At 33.9% G+C, this 23365-nt stretch overlaps 1 protein-coding gene across 4 annotated transcripts in view; it reads right to left on the bottom strand.

Annotated features, from left to right (window-relative positions):
- The window catches only part of LOC139962130 (GATA-binding factor 2-like), a 73944-nt gene that overhangs the window by 39816 nt on the left and 10763 nt on the right, over positions 1 to 23365 (bottom strand). Inside the window, exons 1-2 of one of the 4 annotated variants that reach the window (XM_071962051.1) lie at positions 15531 to 15754; positions 2017 to 2357 (exon numbers count right to left, since the gene is read on the bottom strand). In XM_071962051.1, the coding sequence (XP_071818152.1) occupies positions 2017 to 2331 (315 nt within the window). In that variant the 5' untranslated portion in view covers positions 2332 to 2357; positions 15531 to 15754. Of the gene's footprint in view, positions 1 to 2016; positions 2358 to 8613; positions 8752 to 8854; positions 8995 to 15530; positions 15755 to 23365 lie in introns of those variants that run through there. The other 3 variants (XM_071962052.1, XM_071962050.1, XM_071962053.1) reach the window with 3 other exon arrangements.

The following is a 23365-nucleotide window of genomic DNA, read 5'->3' as shown; positions in this document are numbered from 1 at the left end:
ATAACCTTTCTAAATAACTTACAATAAACATTGCTATAGTCGTTCTTTAAACCATACTTATGGAAGAACAATGTTCATGGGCGGGCGGGGGGGGGGGAGTTCCGGGGTGGGTGTGGGGGATATCCGGTGTTGACTGTGAGTATTTTATCGATGTGATACCTCGTACATAGTGGATTGCTTCTAGAACTTTTTAAATAATTCAGCTGTAATATCATTTCAATAGACAAACGGCAAACTCACCTCAAAACGCCCCTCCCCCTAAAAAAATAATAAAAAATAATAAAATATCTATACCCTCTTTGTATTATGTGTCACAAATAACAGTTTTTGAAAAGTTTTTCAACAAAATATGACTTTGCAACAAAAGGTACTCTTTAATTACATGTTACTTAATATGTCACCAAAATGGCACCTTTTACTACAAAAAGTTAAAAAGCTTCTTTTCATGTACAAATTGGAATTACAGTTTTAATGTGTTTTTCGTATACACGAGCCACTCTGAATTCATTACAAACTGTTTTGGCTTTGAGGAAGCATGTCCCACATTTAAGCGTTGCAGCTATGCTAAAAGTTCTATCCAAGAAAAAATAAAGTTATATAAACAAAACTAGAAATATAGTTTCTGACCATTAAGGCACTTTTTTATTACACAAATTTAAAAGGGTTCTTTTCAGTAACAAAGTGGGCATACGTTTGAGGGTTATTTCATACCAGAAACGCCATCGAAAATCAAGTGTTAGAAACACCGGTGATGTTTGGGAGATCGTCCCCATAAGAGTTTTGGTTTTGAAGTGTGCATGGACCAGATAAAAAAAAAAAATTGCAAGATTTATTTCAAAATTGTCAAGTTTTATCTCAAAATTACTACTTTTTTTCTCGGAATTTCGGAAATGTAAAATTTCCAAATAAACTGTTTCAGGTTTCATATCGCAATTTCGAATTTCATCGACATTTCGAGAAAAAGTCGATACATCAAATCGTTATTCTTATAAAGCGCAAAATTTGTGTATCTGAACCACACAAAGTGCCGGTGAAATTTGATTTGATTTGATTTATTTATTTGATTTTCCACAGATAATAAATATATACATGTGGAGGGAAGTCCTCTTAAAGCCAATTCAGGCTTAACAAGGTAAAGGACTCCCAAGAAACAAAAAGAAATACATATATATATACATAAATGTAAATATAATTAATGTCTTAATAAGGAATAATTTATAACATACAATATAAACGATGTATCAATACTGAGAAATTACTTCTTTTTTTAGCGTTTTTCTAAATGTTACCTTAGATGGTTTAGAGTTTATAGTAGCATTTAGAGAATTCCATGTCCTCATAGCACGATTCTTTAAACTTAACGTACCGAATGTTGTATTACATAAGTTGTGGTGTGCTTGACTAGCACTTCTAGTGCGGTGACTATTTATGGCGCTGTTAATAATAAAGAAGTCATGAAAGGCTGCAGGAAGTAAGCCAATCCATTCCATAAGAAATACTTACATTTTCCAACGTTTAAGCAGATTGGAACAAAACTTATGATTTTTTCATTCGGAATGAATGAACAAATAATTCATCATTTTGTTGCAAGTATAATAAATAGCTTCATAAATGTTCTAAACAGCATATTACTTGAGAAAGCTGTTAAAAAAATGATTGAATAGCAAATACATTACGGTAAATAACATCATTCGAAAAAGGGCTTCTTTTACCACATTTCATTAAATTTTTTGAAGGCAAACGAAAGCTTTGTTGGTAAAATAGTATATTTTCTTTATCTTTGGATTAAATAATTTTGATAACTTGTACAAAAAAAAAAAATATATATCGAATGGAACGTTCGCCCACGATGCAGTTTCCCTATACATTTTACAACCGTTTAGCTGCCATGCACACCCCTCCTCACCCAACAAGGTCCCATTGACGACATGAATGTTAATTATGTTAATTATAGGTATACCGCGATTGATTGAAAAGATCGTAATGCTGTAAGGTTGTATATAGATCGAGTCTTACCTCTTCCCGGGGATGAGCAAACAACTGTCCCGTGGAGCCTTCGGTAGCAGCTACGTTACACCCTGCATGGTACTGTGGGCTATAGGCGTTGTTAGTGTCCACCAGACGCTGATTGGTCGCTACCATATCTGGTTCGTGAGGGTCAGACCCCCCTGAAGTACCCGTCGATTTCTGGGGCTCTAGATGCGGGGAAGATTGCAAAGACTGTGTGGTGACAGGATTGTTGGTGCAGTCACGCGCATGTTCAGGAGAGTGATCATTGTTCACCATGTTCCAGTTATCCGCCTCTGATGTGCTTTGAATGTGACTGTCCATTTTAGGCTTCAAGTGCAGATACTTGACTACAAGGAAAGCAAAAAAAAAAACAAAACAAATGTATGACTAAAGACAGAATTAGTAACAGGTATTTCTATAACCCTGCTACCCTATTATGTGTGAATGCAATAAGTGGGAACCCATCGAGGGCTTGGATTTTGTACTCCTATCTTTTTCCCTTTTCTATTCTTTTCATTGCAATAGACTTTTTCGCCCACGTTGAAGTGTCAGTCAAAAGGACAGAGCGATCAACGCTGGAATGGTCGTGTGAAAAGACCTCGTAAATGTACCACTTTAAAGAACACAAAAGAACTGCCCTTGATACAATTAAAGATGAATACACGCTATCAACCCCTAGGGGTGCAAATTGAACGGTTCTGATTCCCTTCATATATTAATAGACAATACGACACTGAATAGTTATAACTCGTACACATGTAATGCTACGGCTATTCCACAAGAATAATGATGATCATTATAATAATAATTATAATAATAATAGCCAGGGGTTTAGTGCAATCAATACATCTATGCACACGATAAACTTAACATACCTCAACTTTGCAGTCACTTCAATAATAATTGATTGTAACAAATTATAACTTTTTTTTTATTGATTTGGAATGAAAAATAAAATAAACACAATTTCTGAATTTGATTGATTAGCATGCAATGTACCTAACTGTCGATGTCGCACTTTTTTCCCATTTTTTTAAAAACAAATCGATAAAAAAAAAACGGCACACTATATCACCAATGAACACTGATTTCAGTAGTTGTGTAAGTCTAGCATTATTATATATCCATGAAGTGGAGTGTAGCAGTATTATATATATTATGGTTTGGGTCACATGATATACTTTCTGTACCTAAAGATTACTGTCGTTGTATGCACAAGTTCTAACGCTCTAGTGCTTATAATACACACACATAAACCACGTTTGTTCACGTTTGATATATATATATATATATATATATATATATATATATATATATATATATATATATATATATATATATATATATATATATATATATATATATATATATATATATATATATATGATATGATATGTTTTATATCGGTATAATTGTACCTCTCCGAAACATTTCATTACATTCCACTAATTAAGGGCAATTTAAACGGATACAGTATGAAGTTTGTCTACATTGTTTGCGAAATATACCAAATAGTTACTATACGGTAACTTACGACGTCAGCAGCACGGGTAACAATCAGGACAACCCTTCGCCTTAAACACCAATCTTTAGACTCATGTAGTGTTTGAGATATAAGTATGGAAGTGGTGATATCAAACACAATTCTTTGGGTCGACCGAAGAATTAAAACCTATAGTTCCAAAGTTAAGGTGGAGTGCACAGTGCTCATGTAAGTGTAATATTTTGACCATACAAAATAAATTGAAGAACAGAACAATTCTTTAACAAAAGCTATACCATTAGTAGTTGCTAGGTGACCCCCAAATTTAGTTTTGAAACAAGCAAGCTGATCCAGTCTACAAATAAAAGAAAATACAAACCGGACAAACTCCTCTGAGTGTTGTAGCCGTATTTGATGTCATTTATATTCGTAAATATGATAGAAGACATTTGTCAAATCGGTTCCTAAATAATCGCACAACTAGTCCACGACCTTGTCCCCCCCCCCCCTTTCTTCATACACACAACAATTGTACATCATAATAGATGAATTTATTCTCGTTTAGTATTGGGCCGAATATGTTGTAATTCTAACAGTACTTAGCAGGCAGGCACCATTTATTTGTATTTTCGTGAAAATGAGACCGAAGGGAACACAGCCAGGCACACTCATTGAGAAATAATACGCAAATGGTACCTGCCATTATACCTGCCATTTCTTGAAGAAATATTTATACATTTTATGTCAAATATAGTTGATGATAACAGATTTCACAAACAACAAGAACAGATAATGTACGTTTAACTTACACACGAGGTAATGTTTTTGAAGCAAACACTTGTTAAAGAACAACACCTGCATTTAATGTAGTAACAGTAAATGTTGTGTAGGATTACATTCAGTGTCTAACATTCAGAAGACTGTGAATACGACATCCAAAAGTATACTTAACGTTTACGCAGGTCTGTCAAAGGGTTATTCATGTCGTATCGATATTCGAAATAATGAATTAGTGTTAACCAGATTATAACACGAATCCGTTTCAAGATTCGACCTACCACACGTTGATGCATAACCTCGTAAAGTAATATTGGTTTTGTATATCGCGCATCACACTGTTCTTTCAATTTCATCCCGAGTTGCAAGTGTATAGTTAGTCATTGTGGAGCTGAGAAATTGAAGATGTGAGTGCGCCATCTAATTTTATGGTATACAGCTATAGAGGCCATGGCGAGTGCGTGTCAGTTGCGTAATACATACTTTATTTTAAGATATTAAACATTGCATTATTGGTATAGACCAATACTTTTCATGGCATCGCGGATATTTCAAGGGTTTGTTAATTGTCGGTGTTAAAACTAATTGAGAAAAGATGGAAAGCGTGTATTCCCTATATGTCAATACATCTTAACTCTTTAGAACCAGACGTAGTCGATATCGCGTGTATCGCTATGAAGTCGAGGGCGCTCTTTATAAACCCAATAGTGACACGTCTGACAACTTTCAAACAAAATAGTGTTGCTATTCCATGATCTGTTCCTATTGGTCACATATCCATTGTAAATATTACAGCAATGTTAACACTAAGTGTTGTTAAATATTGATAACAACTAAATCAGAAAGTTATAGTGGTAAAAACAAATTCCTAAAACAATTCGCAAATTGCAATGAAAAAACAAAACAATAAAAAAGGTAAACTATTCTCATAAATTAATTGTACATTAAATGTTAGGTTCGTGGTTACTGACACATACCTTAGCGATTGCACTTGACTACTCATTATGCTTATGTCATAACTTGAATGCGAGACTAAATCCATGTTGACTTCCCGTAATTTAACATTTTTTTTATTTAAATAAGTCAACCTACTAAAATACTGTGTTATTAAGAGAAAACAGAAGTATATATGGGAGGGGAGGGGAGGGGGAGGGGGAGGGGAGGGGAGGGGAGGGGAGGGGGAGGGGGGAGGGGAGGGGAGGGGAGGGGGAGGGGAAGGGGGGAGGGGAGGGGGAGGGGGAGTTGGGAGGGAAGGGACGGGGTTCGCAACTTTCCGTAAGGAATGTACGTGTTTGTGTGTGAGGCGGGCGAGAAAGGTGTCGGCGTGGGGCGGGGAAGGGGTGGGTGATGGGCTTACTCTCACCAATAAGACAAGGAATGACAGTGTTCTCTCCATTTTTTCCAGGCTAGTTATATTCCATAATAACTATAAACACCGTGTTTCAATTCACACGGAACATTAATTAGAATTGTCCAAACGTAGACGTATTACATGTCCCCAATATTATCTATGAGTGAGTCCAGATCCTTCTAGAAACTGGACTGGTTGTCCTCTTGCGCCCCAAAATAGAACGTATCGGTGAATGATAAATTCCAATTGGTCTATTTTATTTCATTATCTTGCTAACGTAGTACAATTCGTAAACTACAGACCTATGATATGCTTAAATACATTATCTGGCTTAAACATCACTATAGATAAACTGTCCCCGGACTTGTCAAATGTCATTTTGTGACGTCACAGTGACTACAAAGTTTCGTGTGATAAGGTTCACTGCATACGCATCTAAAAGGTGTGTAAAAATAATCGAGTAATAATTTTGCATCTCATCAATTTTATTTGGAAGAATGTTTACTTTAGTGCAACTTTGTTCCAGGCAATAATTTGCTCTCTCCAAAACTATGTTCGATTCTCTATAGACAGTAATTTCAAGACAATTCATTTTGCTTCACAATTTTTGTTTACATTTTACCTGCTTATTTCTGTATTTTTAACAGACCGATGCGTTGAATACTTTTCAGTTTAAGTATACAATTTAAATTGGTCACTAATTCTGAAAGTTTAGACTGAAATAAAATAAATTCGACCAAATATTCAAAACGACTAAAAAAATTAAAGTCAATTAAAGTAAACAAAGTAAATTGAGCATTCATATTCCATATCCTTTCATTCTATACGAAGCCACCCAGGCGTGCTATAATGTTCCTGTTTTGAGCTACATATACCCAACGGTGTTAGCCCTCGGGAATAAATTAATGAATTACTTTTAAAATTCAGATTTCACGCAGTTATTGTGGTCAACCAGAATCACGACTCATTCCTCCTACGCACATAATCGACTTTTTCATAATAATAATGATAATAAAAAAATGGAAAAGCTCAGAGAAAATGTTAGCAAACTACAAATGTAAAAGTATGTAGGCTTAAAGTTCCTTTGAACTCGTGTCACAAACTAGAGCAAATTTAAAGATGGGGGACACAAATTTTATCTTTCTTTGTGTCTTGGGAAGAAAAAGAATGATATCTCATTAGGTTATTTATAAGTGTATGTGACAAATTTGCTCAAACTTATTTAATAATATTTTACATTTGAACCCCCGAAGAGGAACATTTTCTTTTTGTGAGTGTGTTTGTGTGATTAGATAATTACATCTTACCATCAAAATCGGTTGTAGCTTCTTCACTTGATACAAGAAAACTAATTTTCTTCAACAACTTGACACACGAGGCGTTAGCCCGTTAAGTGGGTGTCTCCCCAGCACAGACTAACGAGTAATTAAGGCCTTAAATGGTCCTCTAATCCCGGAAACCGTAATTTGGAAACAGAAGCCGCTATCGACACGTCTCGCAACGGGCCAACGGGCTGAAATTGGCAAACACGGCGCGCTTTGATTAGGTACTCGAAAATCAAAATAGGCTTGATGAATTTTTCTTGTCAGGTTGAGAGGAAAGACAACTTGGGGGTTTTAATATAAACTTGCAGTAAATGGTTGAAGGCTTAAGAAGAAAAAAAAACTTATACATATATATATAAAGGTATATACACACCGTTAAGAATTAACGTAATGTTTGGGGTGAAACAATTGAAGAGCGAGGGGAGATTTGTAATGTACGAGTCAAATGTTTAGACAAACTTGAACCGAAACACTTGGCAAGTGTGCATGTTCATCTTGGAATTTAAAACCCGAATCTCTTGAAAATTACATCATCTTACGGTTTTGAACGCCTCTTTCCGTCTTTTTGTTTTTATATCTATATGTGTGTATAAATATTTGCAGGGACAAACATCTTTGCAGAAAACCCCAAAAGGAGAAAAGTAGACGTTCAGTTTGTAAGTGTCGACTTTTCTTTCTCAAATGACAGGAAATTACTGTCAAGTTCTTAAGTTTTATCCCGACCTTGTAGAACGCCCATTTCGTCTCTCGTATCGCATATAGTTCTTATAAGATGAGACAGTAAAGAGAGGATTAAAAACTGTCTTCATCTTAATTCAGTTGAGGTTCAGGGAATGGCCCTACTTTGGAAAATGTTAAATGTATAAACAAAATGGACAAAAAAGTAGAACATTTCTAACAAGTCTATAGTTGCCCCGACGTTGACATTTAAATTTGGCTCCAAGTCTAGAAGAACAGGAATAATATGAATTTTGTCCATTTGAGATGAGAATTAAAAGTAAATTAATTTTAAGAAGACAGATTAAGTTTAAGAAGATGCTGGTGGGGGGGGGGGGGTGAGAGAGGAAGGTTGTGTGGAGGGTGGTTGGTTGGATGTCCGGAAGAGGCTCTTTTTGTTAACATCTCAATTTACTGAAATTCAGACGATAACAGACCATCAGACACACGGTCATGTCCATCCTATCCTATCACAATACAAATACGGGACGACATATATGTATATAGTCTTGTGTATCATAGATACATTTATCGATATAATTCGATAGAATGAAAATCCAGTCTAATTGGTTAACTATTTAACATTCTTAACCACTAGGCTTCTTAGAATTTTAATTCAGTACACATGATTAATAGCTGCAGTCGTTTTATCAAGAAGACAAGTTCATCTTCGATATTTCTCTATAGAACCAGATGCTGCACTATCAAATTTTGAGACGTTAGAGAAATAGAAGTACAACATTTAAAAAAATATATATATTTCAAGTTTTCGACGAGAAATAATTGACTGCAGCATAAACTAAGAATTAAAGTTCGTTGAAGTCACGTGGCCAAAGTCTCGAAGTTTAAGATAATATTATTGCAAAAGGTTTCTTTAAAGAATCCATATTACGGATTTGAGAGAATTGTCAAAATATAGCTCTTTGAATTTAAAATGATAAGTACCTTACCTGAGTTCGATATTGCAGCGCGACGCGCCATAGTCTTGTTATACTGAAAGAACTGAGAGTTAACACGATACCGGTTGGAGGCTTACACTTGACGACAAATAGAGACGGTCGCTTCTTTTAATAATACACGGATCTCTTTCAAGATAGCCTTTCCCACAGTACCGAAAGAAATACAATTGGCGCCAAAATAGTGCGATATGCAGACGATACAGTCTGTTAACAGTTGTTACTAGTTACATACCATTTGGTTAGCTTCTGATACTGGTATATTTAACCAACTATAAGCGGGGATCATACCCGGTCCAAATCGTGCATACACCCTACGGCCCAGGGGACCCACCGAGCACCCCGAAGAAATATTTGTACCTACAATTATAATCCTATCAAAGTATCTGTTTTTTCTGTTTAAATGTCTCAATTGCCACACGACAAGTTGCTCTAGTTAAGAGACCGCTGATTGGTCCAATCAGTGGTACTTATCTTGAAGGCATTAAATAGCCTTTGAAGAGTGACGGATTAGGAAACGCTACATTGGTGGGGTAACTTTCAGTTAAAGGAGCGTTTACGGTGAATAAATACGTCATGACATCGTTTATAACGAACATATATATGTTATGTATACAGAGGCGCCAATGCTCACAATGCCTTTAACAAGTTATTCAAGAGTCATATTATCACATATAAAGCTATAGCCTATCATAGACACATTAGACCTACTTTTTCACATCATCACAATAAAGAAAGCATTACAATATTACGACAAAAATGTTACAATTAACGAAACATTCTTTCAATATGCCCCAACATCACTTACGTCAACATTAATTATTGTGTGTGTGTATGTGTGTTTGCACAATCCCAGGAAGGTTTGGGTTTTTTCAGCAAACCACTCTGTGTGGAAACTTTGTAATTCTTTCACTCCCAAATTGAATAATTCCTTTTCTTTTTAGCACAAACCAGTCATTAAATCTTGAAACAGTATTCATAACTATCATAAAATGGATTTGTATTCAGCTATGCTCCTCCTAGTAGTTATGTTGTCTCTATTTCATGCCGTTTATTTACCTAATATATATTTGTTCGAATTGTTTTATATCTTTTCTTTCTTTATTTGTATGACGGTATAAGAAGTATCTTTTATACCTGCAAACTCGAGCTAATGGTATAATTCCATACAAAGTCATACTATGCATATGTTAAAATCAGTTTCTAAACATTTCTTTATCAACAAAACTCTGTCTTTGTCAAACATTTTTTCGTCGAAAGGCCTTAGAGATCATTTCTAATATCGACAAAAAACAATGAAAATGACATGTTCAAAATGAAATGAATGTGGACGATATTTTGACACTTTTTTAAAATTTTTAAATTGTGTCCTCTCGATTAGCACAATTTTAATACTGACGTTAAAAATAATTCTAGAACGGTAACACTTAAAAGAAGATGAGTAATTTTTTTCCGTATTTCATAAGATTTACATGGATTTAGTAATTTACTAAAAACGAAACAACTTAAGACGATCGTTAAATAAAGAAAAACACCAAAACAAATGTCCTTTATTGTATATGTAAATTAATCACTGTAATTTAAATATTGGTGTCAATCAGTCAATGGTGCAGACTATAATGGAAAGTACAAAAATGATCGCCATTCGCAAAAGAAGGCCTCTTTAATGCCGATCAGAAGTGGTCAAAAGCCCAAACAAACCCGATGACACGAACTTGCACCGCGGGGAAGACATGTAGTATAGGTCTCTGGGAAGGTTGCGGTACAAATTAGTGACATGAGAGAACGACGAGCGGAGAACATACCAAGTCCTCCTCGCGGACTGCTTGCCGTTAATCCGCGCTGACGGCTACCGACGCAGACCCAACAGGCCTCTTCATAAATCATTCGTTTATTTCCATTCTTATACAACAGTCTTCATTTATTGAAATATTAGCAAAAATATATAGGAAAACCAATCAAACAACATATATATCTTCGTGTTGATTCAAAATATGAATTATCGATAGAAGGGGGGAATCAAAATAAGCAAATTATCTGCTGGAAATTGAATGTAAATTTGTTTATTCGACAAAGCTGATTCGCTTTACCAGTGTCTGTTAAATGGTTATCAATGGATGCAGCCTTCAATTACGTCATATAATTTAAATGTCGACCGAATAATAATAAAAATTAACAGTTTGTGTGAACTCCATTTATATATTTTAGAAACTTATATATTTTATAATCAACACATATAGACATTGAATAAAAATATATTATGAACAGAATAAGCGTATCGTCGTTGGATCTACAACTAAATATCTTAAAAATAATCAATTTCATTGGTAAACTTGAATAATTTTAACATTATTATTATTATTGATAGAAATCTGTAGAAAGGAATATTGATCCATAATTTTCGCACCTATAATGTCCCTATTTTAGTATGTATAACTTAACAATACACATGTTATTATTGTGTTATTATGAGTGATATTATTTGTTGACGTTAGTAAAAAGAATTAAAAAAATTATTTGGAATCAAATGATATAAAAAAAAACCCGCAATAATAATAGTAACTTTTTACAAGGGTAACAAATTAATATAGATAAACAATCGACTGGTTTAGCCTGAGTCACACCATGACGCATTAATAGTTTAGAGCTGTATGGTTTGTGTAGCAGAATCAGAGCAATCAGATTTATCATAATCATAATCATAATTAATCATGTAATACATGAAGACAATTTAAGCTTGCTCAGAGGTTGAACATGGTTTTATTTTACTTTTGTCATGAATTACTTGATACAGTATTTTCTTTTACATTTATTTTTATTTTTCTACATATTTTGATTATAAATAATTTTCAATATCATATACTGTTTTGTGACATGGCATTAGAAATACGCATGTTATACTGAACTCTATTCTATCGTTGATGAGACAATGGCTGTTATTGTGGTGAAAGTTTTATTGTTTAATGTAGCCTTACAGTACACATATTAACTAGAAAGTAAAGCACCTTGCGCAGCATGGTTACCGAAAAAAACTGTCAACAAACACAGCCATAACTACTGTGAACTGGGTTGTCAGCTATCATTAATGTGTTATTGGATTATAACTGATATTCCCCAAAAACATTCAAGCAAACATAATCATGTTATCATCCTGTTATAATTATGTTAACCTTATATGCATAACATACATACACACTTACATGTTTATGTCATTATAATGCAACGGGTTTTTATTTTTTTGGTTATTTGCAATATTATAATACGAGAGATACAATCAATCCAGCCACAGTATTCAGATTTTATCACACTCATATCTATTTGCTTGGCTTTGCATATGATAACCATAGGTTGACAACTTTGTCAGCCTACAATATATCCCATGAAGGTTGACAAGGTAAATCTCGTTAGCAAAGTTTGATGCTTGTGGTTGATAGGTGAGGTAATTTAAGTTGGTGCTATGCACTTAATACGGTCCCGTCGGTAGCGTAGTTAGTATACCGGCTTAAAGAAAAAACATGCGGTTGCTTTGTTTCCTAATTAGTGCTGAGATGTCATAGATTATAATCCACGGTAGACGAATTCTTATAGAATTAACACCAACTTGTAAGATTGACCTCTAGACACCACATATTGACAGGCCGAATGACGGTAAAAAGGAGAAAATGTGGGTGTTTAGCTGGCGTTATAAATATGAAAGCATGCAGGTATATGGTACTCCACGTGGGTGAATTAAGTTCGATTATTATTTGACAAAAGTGTACTTGTCATGAACTAGAAAAAAATGGACGGAAGCTACTCATCAAATTTCGACGGAGAAAATATCATCATTGTTAGCATTTATTTGATAGCAATACAACAGTATAACGAGGTCAGTGTAACGTATAGACTTTACTAAATCACTGGTATTCAAACTTTTGTGCTTGGTAATCCCAGTTTTCACCTTGAATGTATATAGGCGACCCTCCATAAAGTGACGAATGTTGTGGCTTGGGAAGGGGACCTATTGGGAGGGGGCCTATATGGGAAGGCGTCCTATGGGGGAGGACGTATAAAGTTCACATTTGGGAACACCGTATACTTAAGTTTAAGGGTGCTAGGTTGCAAATCGGTGTTATATTTGTAAATTTTGAAGTAATTTATGTTCACCTTTTACTACAATTATTGAAAATGTTTTTCGCTCCCAAATCAACCCCCCCCCTCTCCCACCTCCCGTCTTAAACATGTTGGCGTCCCTAAAGAGGGTCATAACCGGGGGTCTTAATGGAACAAAGGATGTACATACTGAAGGGTAATATATAGATGTCAACAAAACACAACTTAAGGGAGAAGCAAATACGGTATATTGCTATGACATTTACACATTCGTTAATATTAGGAAGAACACTAAAGGCTACAGGAAAATAGCAATGCATTAATTATCTAATTAATGCAGAGTAAAATAATGTAAGTAGCTCAACATTCAGCTTTACAAATGAAAAGACATTATATCTGCGTACATAATGTAACAATTGCTTAATTTATTTGTGTTGATACCCTCAGCCAAGAATGACATTTCAAAACTATATAGTCGAACATTATCAATTAAAATGTAAATATTTACTTGAATAGATCAATCTTCCATTTTTTTGAATTACTTTACTATTCAGTGATACAGGAGTGTTCGATAATCAGAACATGGGAGGATCGTACCATCTGCGGCGATACAAAGTATCAATATCAAATACAAAGATATCGGTGTTGATTCACATCTGAAGCGGGGTGCGCATGTGTGATACAATGCCAAGCGTCAGGCTACAACTATACCTTGCTTGTATGTGCGGTGGGCCTTGGCAATCACCACAAATTAGTTGGTCGGTAGAGTTTTCAGGGTAGATCGGTAGTAGACATCTCCTGTTAGTAACGTATATTGACTATTATTTGCTCAACTCCATGGATTAGCGGTTTACAACCTGTATCCCGGGTTTATTAACGCCTAGTGCTATACTTGAAAAGTGAAAAGTTTCAAGGTCTTGACATTAAATTCATAAGTCGGTCTGCGGTCTTAACAGACCTTCAAGGTCAATACCAAATTAGCATTAGAGTCCCAAAATAGTCCAAGTAGGTAACCTTACATAAATAGCTCTGAGGTATACTCCCGTAGAGAGGAACACCTGTGCATATAGGGCAAGTTTATCTCAAAAAAAGTTCGTGCTCCGATTACACCTTGCATGATCGTTAGTCAAATATTTCTCAGAAGAAAATATGTTGACAGACCAGACAATTAAATTTGGACAACATGGTAATAAAACTAACTAATAAATAGGAACATATCAATGGTATTAACTTTTACATAAACTTCTATAGAAAGAAACATATAATCAAAACTTATTGGAGAGTGAAATCAATAATATAGGGTACACAGTAAAACTATACTATACATGTTTATGATGGTGTTATGCGTAAATTTCTTGCTCAATTATAGTCAAACCTCTATTCGTGTATTCTGTATCATATGAACTATACAAATGTCAGAATTACCTTTCTAGCAGTCACAATGGTCAGTTTATTAGTCATGAATAAATAAATTGTTCATTTATGACGTCAGAATTTTCCCTACATATTTCCAAGACTAAATTTATAAATGCAGGTTAGTCGTCAGCTAAGGAAAATAAAAAAATGTAGCTAACATAAAGAACTCATATTGTTTAGAAAGTAAAGTAAAAATCAAACGAAAGAATTCTAAATTAATTGAAGCTAAAAGAAGTTAAATTAGGTGATTTGAAATAAATGATTTTCTATAACGATAATGCTACTCATTTTTTATTAAAATTTCATATTATTAATTAAACTATACAATAAGAACTGCTCGAATATTCTTCATGAATCTTTAAACTTAAAGTTCTCATGGTTTTTCCAAAATGGAGGAATCTAGTATTCTTCTGAAAGGTTAATTTACAAGAGCCTGCAGGATAAAAGTCTACTCTTTGTATAAATGATTTTAAAACGAAACAGAGACATGGGTCAATTATACAAACAGAACTCAGGATTAGATACCCAACGTTCTGTGACATTTTGTTTTGATTTATTATTCGTAACATTTAATGTAATAACAATTAACTGGTGTAATTATAGTACTTCAGAAGGTCTTTTCCATTGAAAAATATAAGCAAAACAAAAGTAAATAAATAATGAAAGTCAATTATGATGGCGCCGTTATATCAGCTAATTGTTTTCAAACGTTTTTGTTTTATATATCACTCATTATAAGATGAAGCAGATATAACGAGTTAGCTGATATGTTGAGACAGTTGAACTCGATAATAAGACCAGATATATACCTGAAAACATGATAGGTGACTTAAGTCCACCGAAATCGAATGCTTGAATGATGAACATAGACAAAAGGTTAAGAATTGTATAACAAAACATTACCTTTTTTGTACAGGATTAAATAGTTAACTGCAGGATTGACCAAATGGTTTTTGAGTGCGTTGAAGTAGAACAAGGGTTATATTACTATGAGTGAATGCTACGTTGAATTAAAGTTTAAAGTAGCTCAAAAATGCAGCTTAAAGTAAATCGGAAATAACTCATTTTTCCGTTACTATTTAACATCAAAACACAGTTCTTCATTTATTTAATCAATCTTTGAAACAATAGACTATCATAATCGATACGGATAGCTTATAAAATGTTTAACTTGTCTGATTGTCACACAAATATGCTTAGTTTGTACCTTTGTACAATTTTGTTTTTTAATACCTGAATGGTTTGTATACCTCGTAAAATGCGAGCAAATCATCGCATATAGAAAAGAGACATTTAAAGACAACTGTTTTTTATGTAGACTATATATCTGCATAATTGTATCGAAAGCGGACGAAATATATGAACAAATGACTTAAACCTACAAAGACTACTTTGATACTTACGTCAGTGGTTTTAGGATAGTCCAGATGATTGTTCTGATATTCCTCTCAGGCTAATGATCTTGTCAAAGACAGCTAAGGATCGAGATTGAAATCTTTAAAGCTACGTTTTTTTTTTTTTTTGGAGTTTGGAATTCTCAGGTAAAACCCACAATTTAATAAACGGCTTCCTCGAAGACGGAACAGTTACATATTAAATTGAGTCTCTGATTCGCTGGATTACTTCGTTAATCTTTCTTTACACCTATAAATTGAGCCAGTATCAACAAACAAGATTATCTAACCCATCTGCACGAGCAGGCTTTTTGTCATACTCATGCATCTCTGCCGGGGTGTGGACATCTTGACGTCACTATCTTTAGCGACCAATCAGAAATAGCGTATCAGAACATTTCCGAGGTTAATAGGTTATACTAAATATATATATATATATAATAGTATTAACTCAGCAGAGCCATTACATATAGATATTATAAAACAGTACGGTACGCGGCAAAACAAATAGAAACCAGTTAAAATATGTATCCATATTTGATGTGCATAAAGTATACAATTTGAAAGAGAAGTATATGATATATATATATATATTGCTGGTTAATTGTCTTAATGAGAAATTAATACAAACGGTTTAGATGTCGGGGGATGATGCGCGATTTAACGTTTTCTTGTAGAATCGTCTCCAAGTATATATGTATTTTAATAGATATAAATAAAAAGAATCCAATCTTATTCGAAATAACGAATGTAGTCATTATAAAGTAAACATAGCATATACTTACAAGTATATAAGAATATTGAATATTTGTTCGCTATTTCAAGTAACTTTTGTTAGGTAAGTGAAATATATTCAGATTTCAGTGTCAGGCTAAATGATGATCACTAATTATTCATTTGACAAAAATACAACGTTAAAGGTATAAAAATAATCAGGAATACCATACGGTTTCATGTAAAGTGTATAGACTTATTGTACATTCAGATGATGTCTAGAGATATCGTGAAAACTCAAAAATATTAAATAAATGAGCTGCAATCAGAGTGTTAAAAGGGTAGACTTTAAATTGATATCTATGTCTGTGTTTACCTGTAAAGAATGCAGGTTTGTCTCGTGCCCTACAATACTAACTTGAAAGGCCAAAACATTTCAAATTGTTTCGAATTGTTTACCAATTAGTTCAACATGTTTACCAAGCAATCAAAGTGCTTTGCTGTTTACCGGGGTAACTTCCGCGGTTTTAAATAACATTGACTCATCCCTTTATTAAATACTTCGCACAGAGTAAACGAACGTAAGCTCTAAAACAATGACAGGCTAATTATTAAGGAACATTGACTAAATATATAAATAAAACGTTCGTTACAGTTGGGATTGCCTGTAACGTTACATTTGTGAATACGTTTGATGGAGGTTAACCTGAATAAACAGATGAGCAACCTGATGACATCAGGACATAATAAACAATCGTGTGTGAATGAATGGTCAGTTGAAATAACACACACACACAGACACAGACACACAAATAGACTGCTTATACGACACTTCTAACAAAGTACAAGAGAAAATAAAAGTGTTATCATAATGTAAATTGTCAATTGCGTGAAAGCAACTTTCTAACATTTAATGATTTCATGGAAAATGATTCTTAGGCCATAAATTGTATTCATACTGCAGTGTGTTGTTGTTGTCTGGGTTGTGCTTGGCGTTGTTATATTGTGATGATTGTGTTGTTATTAGAATCGAGGCAAGCATGGAAAACGAACAATGTCAAAATGCATTATTTAGCAGGTACATGATATTGTAACTAATATATAACTGATTCTCCTTGCTTGTTGTAATGTTCGATGGAAATGTTCTGTATATATAAAGTTTCTACAAAGTTAAAAGAAAATAATGTGTTGTATATGACACGATACGTGTTTTTCCTTTTTTCTAAGACATCTGTACGTAGCTGCATGCGGTGAACATTTATGTACTGGGTATCATTTTAATCCCTAAACATTCCTAAACAAATTCATTTAGAGCTCACCTTCAATTACTAACAAGTCTTACAAATTGCAAGAATAACTGCTTTTAATCGCACAACGGAAAGCTTATCCTATTGGATACTGGATATACTTTATCACGATACTTATTGAGTAGTTTTATTTAAGTTTTTGTGCCATACTTTGTCACAACTTTGTTGATCGTGAAGGAAGACATCAATGCTAACTCGACTTAACACTACCTCCATTAACTGTCATGACCGCATACATTTTCAGTTTCATTTTTCTTTAATTGTAGAGTTTTCAGTATCAAAATATTATCAATCTTAGGTCTCCAGTAGGCTATGAAATATTGTTATAAGTTGTGGTGATTGTAACATCGTTATTAGTATCAATTATGCTGTTAACGATATCATTATTAGTATCAATTATGCTGTTAACGATATCATTATTAGTATCAATTATGCTGTTAACGATATCATTATTAGTATCAATTATGCTGTTAACGATATCATTATTTTACCAGTTACGCAGTATTTATATTACCTGTATCAAATGTAAAAATTCTTCGTATCAATTATATTATAAATTCTACAACTTTCAGCATCATTATATTTAAATCATATGGTGACTTGTATAGCATCATTATACTACTAAATTGTTGAATCTGTTAGTATCATGATATTATTCTTATTGTAGAACCTGTTAGCATCATTACTTTATCATATTGCGGAAACTACTACTATTAGCCTATATTATCATTGTATAAGCTGTTTGTATCATTAAATTATTATTGTTGAATCTGCCGGCATCACTATTTTACCATCGAAGTATCTGTAAGTATCCATATATTATCATTGTAGAATATGTTATTATAATTATATATTATCTATATAGAGTAGGCCTATGTTAATATCACTATATTATTGTAGAACATGTTAGCATCATTAATTTATCAACTTGCGGAAACTATTAGCCTATATTATCATTGTACAATATGTTAGTATCATTATATATGATCTATGTATATAGTATATTACTATCACTATATTTTTCTTGTAGAATACGTTAGTATCAATAAATCATTGTAGAATCTATAGTATCGGTGCATTATCATTGCAGAATAAGAATGTATCATTTATTATTCTTGTAGAATATGTTGATATCATTATATTTGTAAAATATATAAGTACCATTATATTATCATTGTAGAATCTATAAGTATCAGTGCATTATCATTGTAGAATATATATGTATCATGTATTATGCTTGTAGAATTACCTATGTTGATATCATTGTATTTTCTTTGTAGAATCTATAAGTACCTGCATTGTAGAATCTGTGTGTATCATGTATTACTCATATAGAATATGTTGGTATCATATTATAAATTCCTGAAGATGAATACACTCATCTTCATTGGTAAGATATAAGCAGTTTACAACTCCTATGGAGGAAAATTAACAGAATTGTATCAAATTCAAGGTCAAAACAATAGAGGGAAGTAAAAAGAAAAAGAAAAATATCTGATCAGTGTTATCTTTGACTTTACATCTGCTTACTTCAAGTTCAATTAGGTAAACCAAATAAAACACATGAAATTTTATATGATCATATATTGACGTCTGTGATGATATTAATCTTTGTATCAAATGTGCATTTTAGTAACTTCCCTTGACCATTAAGAATAGTGAGCTTTTTGTAAATCAAGAAATCAGTTTTCGTAAATTCCCTTTATCAATTATCATCGACATTTTGGTAAATTCCCTTGATCAATTATCAATTGTAAATTTTGGAAAATTCCCTTGACCAAATATCAAGTGTACATAATAATTCCTTTCATCAATTGCACATCTCATTAAATTTCCTTTATCAATTGTGGAAATAAATCAGTTATGCTATCCTATACTACATAAAACATGTTTTCATTTTTCCATTGTCTTTATTTGACCATGGAGCTATACTTTCGTTAATAGCTCGATGATTTGACCAGACGTTAAAGTATCTCAACTTATTTTACAAACTGCATGGTGTCCGTGCTGGAGCAGTTCAAACAAACTGAAGCAGTTTTCAAGTATAGTTATGATAAACTATATTTGATGATAAGAAAGAAGAATGAGAAGAAGAGAATGAAATCGAGGACAAGAGGATTTAAGCCCGATTAAGTTGCTGCTCTTCAGATTTCTAATGAATATGAGACAAAGAAAGCGAACACAATAAACCAAGAGAAAGCGTTCTTTTTTTTTGGCTGTTATATAGAAAATCCATAAGTTATGATATTTGTCACAGGTGGCCAGGCTAAATTAAAGGTTTAAGTACCAATTATGAAACCGCTATCAAGGATAAAGTTAAGAAGCAAAGAAAAGTATCGAAACAAATTGAATAAGAATTCTAAGATTTCTTTGGTAGTATTATACAATCTGGGCTCTGAACGCCATGCACGCTGTCGAATCTCAGCTTGCCGCATAAGAAACCATCGTATTTGGCGGATACAAACTTTTTAATTTGTATATTGAGATTTGGTTTGCGGTGAGGAATATACCAGGGCATTCCTGGCTGTATTGGACAATACCCACTGTGTGTGGTTTATCAATTGACTTTGTATAGTTTCATTTTCTGATTATGCTAAATATTTCAGCTTTGTCTAACGACGCCGAGTTTGAAATTAGTTACAGTCAGTTCTGAATATTTCTTAGAGTATATTTTAGGCTTGCTGACGGTGGCATGAAATAAATCAACCAGATATGTAAGCAAACTGGTTTAATATATAAATAGGTCTCTATCAACTTAGGCAATGCTAATACATATATGCAAACACACACACACACGCATATATATATATATATATATATATATATATATATATATATATATATATATATATATATATATAAATTAATATGTCTATATTATACACACACCTTATATGCTTGTGAATTTTTTAGAGATGTCGCTCTTTGACAAAAAATCAAAATAAAAGGAATATACATGCACTGTTAGGACATGTAAATATATCATACGGCGATGTAAACAAGTGTATACCATAAAAAGAAATACCATAAATAGCTACTTGTCCTTTTGTACGTATTGTATCAGTAGACTTCGCTGATTCTTTTAAAGCAGCATTCCGCACGGTTGGGAAACGACATGTGTCCCCGGATGTTCTAATGTTGTTGGCTCTATACTTCAATGTGCAATATAATATTGTAGGTATTAAGTTACGTCGGGATATTCTTTCAACCTTGCATGATTTCTATCAATAAGAGAAGTATAAAAAAAAAATCTGTTTTTTTTAAATTGATTATTTTGTGTTTCCCTTTGATTAGTGTTATTTTATTAAACGCAATAATAAAACTGCGACCGTTGACTTAAAGGAGCTTATTCGATTTGGTTGTAGGGTATATTTCAAACCTTTAACGATCGCTGTAGAGCTCTGCCGGTTTGCAATATCATATTAGAGCAGTTGATCAAGGTAAGACCGAACCCCATGATTGTTTGCAACAAAAACGAACGTGAACCACCGAGCTCCTGAGAATAAGTTGGTCTTTGTCAACTTTGTCAGTACTGGAACAATTTATTGAAAAACACGCCAACTGAAAGACTGGGAAGTCTTGTAGGTAAAAATTTCCAAAAAAGTAAATAATAATAATAATAAAATAAAGAAATTTCAAGCATGCAAATTGTAATAAAGAACTTGGCCTCGCAATAGAATTAACAGTGTGAGGAATAACATCAAGTTCAATCAGGATGCTGTCTGCTTCAGCGCAACAGTCTCCTTTAAGTCTTGTACGTGTATAAAGGTTTCTTACATGTGTGGAATGTTTTCGAACATTTTACTTCCAGCCATTGCGTACCCCATCTGATGGGTAAGTCGGGGACTGATGTCCTCCTATCAGTCTAGTTTGTATACGCGTATAAAACAAAAGCTTCGACGTATGAATGTACAAAGAGGGGAATGAAAATATCGGATATCTACCTCGGAGGCAGTTTTAGAAATCGTTTTGGCGAAGTTATTCATAAAACGTATATAGTAAAGTGAAATGAAGACTTGGGGAAAATAATTTCCTCCGGTATAACATTACGTGACCATGTGTTGACACATATGGGGGATACAAGATGATCAGTTTTGTATGTCGCTTCCAGGGGATGCCACAAGTCAATTGTGATCATCTCCAATTACGATGCGGCAGATTGTAAGCATGGGAAGCCATATAGGACAAAAACATGTACCGGTACCGGTATGTTGGCCTTTGATATGCCAAGGACTATTTCTGTACTTGCAATATGTTGTCAAATGACAGTGGGTGCACGGATAGCGAAACATATATGTGATTATTGATACGTAGGCATACGAAGAAGAAGAAGAAGATGATGATGAAAACACAATGTGTATCAAAGTTTGTTGCTTGATGTAGAACCTAACATAAATAGCAAGGGATTTACATGATTGAGAGTGAGAGTCCAGGAATAGTGATTTAGTTTATTTCATGTCATACTTTCCAGTAACTCAGTTTCGGAATTTGTCAGTTTCTTCACTCTCTTGCCATGTTTTCTAGCCTCCCCTGGATATTATAAATACACGAAGCTACTCTCACTATGTGTGATCATGATCTACTTTGCAACGCCGCGCCATTCATCAGTATAGTAAATCAAGCAAACTTATAATATTTTCGGAACAGACCAGTGAATTTTATATGATGTCATTTATTGATAAAGGGATTACCTTGGAGATAGCTCATGCATGCTGTGAATCCATGGATACTTAAGACACTTTGTTATCTCTTCCATAGAACAATCCATGTCATGGGTGCATTGCCTATATAATTATGAGTGGGAAATAAAAGCAAACTGCTTTCAAACACTGCGTGAACGCCTACCCTGCCCCACCTCCTTCTCCAACCCGCCCCCCCCCCCCCGCCTTCTTCAGTGTAAAGAGGACTGGTAAAAATATTAGTAAGTAACTTCGAAATATACCTTCACTTTTCACGACCCCGCATTCGCCCGCTTCCCCCACCAACAACAACCCGCCTCCTCCAGCGTTGAAATACACGCTATCTTCACTTCATTTCTGTGTAGGTGTTTACTATATAATCTTAAAGGTGTATTTCGAGTTGGTTTTATAACTTGCGATCAAGCCGTGTAAATCTAGTTTAGCTGAAGCAGCCACGTTATTTATATACTGGCTGCTCGTTACTTGCGAATCATTAGCTGTTTAATCCACAAAATAATATTGTGTTCCACAAATTACTTGTATTATTTTGTTTCATTGGCAAACTTTTTTTGCCCAAACTGTTACTACTCCTGTTGCAAATTATGGTCGACGAAAGCAACAAGAACGTGTTTATGTACCTGGTCGTTCACGGAGTATGTTATCAGCAACTTCAACCGCAAATCAGTGAAGTTTTTAATCGTTATCTGGCGACATCCTAACTATATCACTGTAGAAAACGACTCGGGGCAAGTCTTTACTTCAATCCGATATTTATATCTAAACCGACTTTCGGCAAGTCTTTTGAAATCCTTTCAAACTGCTAAATAGTATTTAAATAGATTTTGACATGAAATACCTGTCAGGGTGTGTTATTGAGCGTAAATTATTACGGTGGACATTTCACGGCATCCCATATGCTCATGTCGCGTGTCAGAAATTAAACCATCGCGAAGAATGCGCCCAAAAGATCTTGATTCAAACTTCCAAGAAAGGCCTAATTTTACGCATCGTTGCAGACATAGCACATAAATATCGTTATTATGATTCGATTGAGGTCGCTTAAAATCACGAACGTGTGAAAAATCACGTAGTTCTGCTAATGATTTGATAAAGAAATAATGAACGAGAAACTAGTTGCAAGCGG

Source organism: Apostichopus japonicus, chromosome 20 (genome assembly GCF_037975245.1).
Source record: "Apostichopus japonicus isolate 1M-3 chromosome 20, ASM3797524v1, whole genome shotgun sequence".
NCBI classification, from domain to species: domain Eukaryota; kingdom Metazoa; phylum Echinodermata; class Holothuroidea; order Aspidochirotida; family Stichopodidae; genus Apostichopus; species Apostichopus japonicus.
Note: the sequence above shows the minus strand (reverse complement) of the source record. Positions and strands in the feature narration are given on the sequence as shown.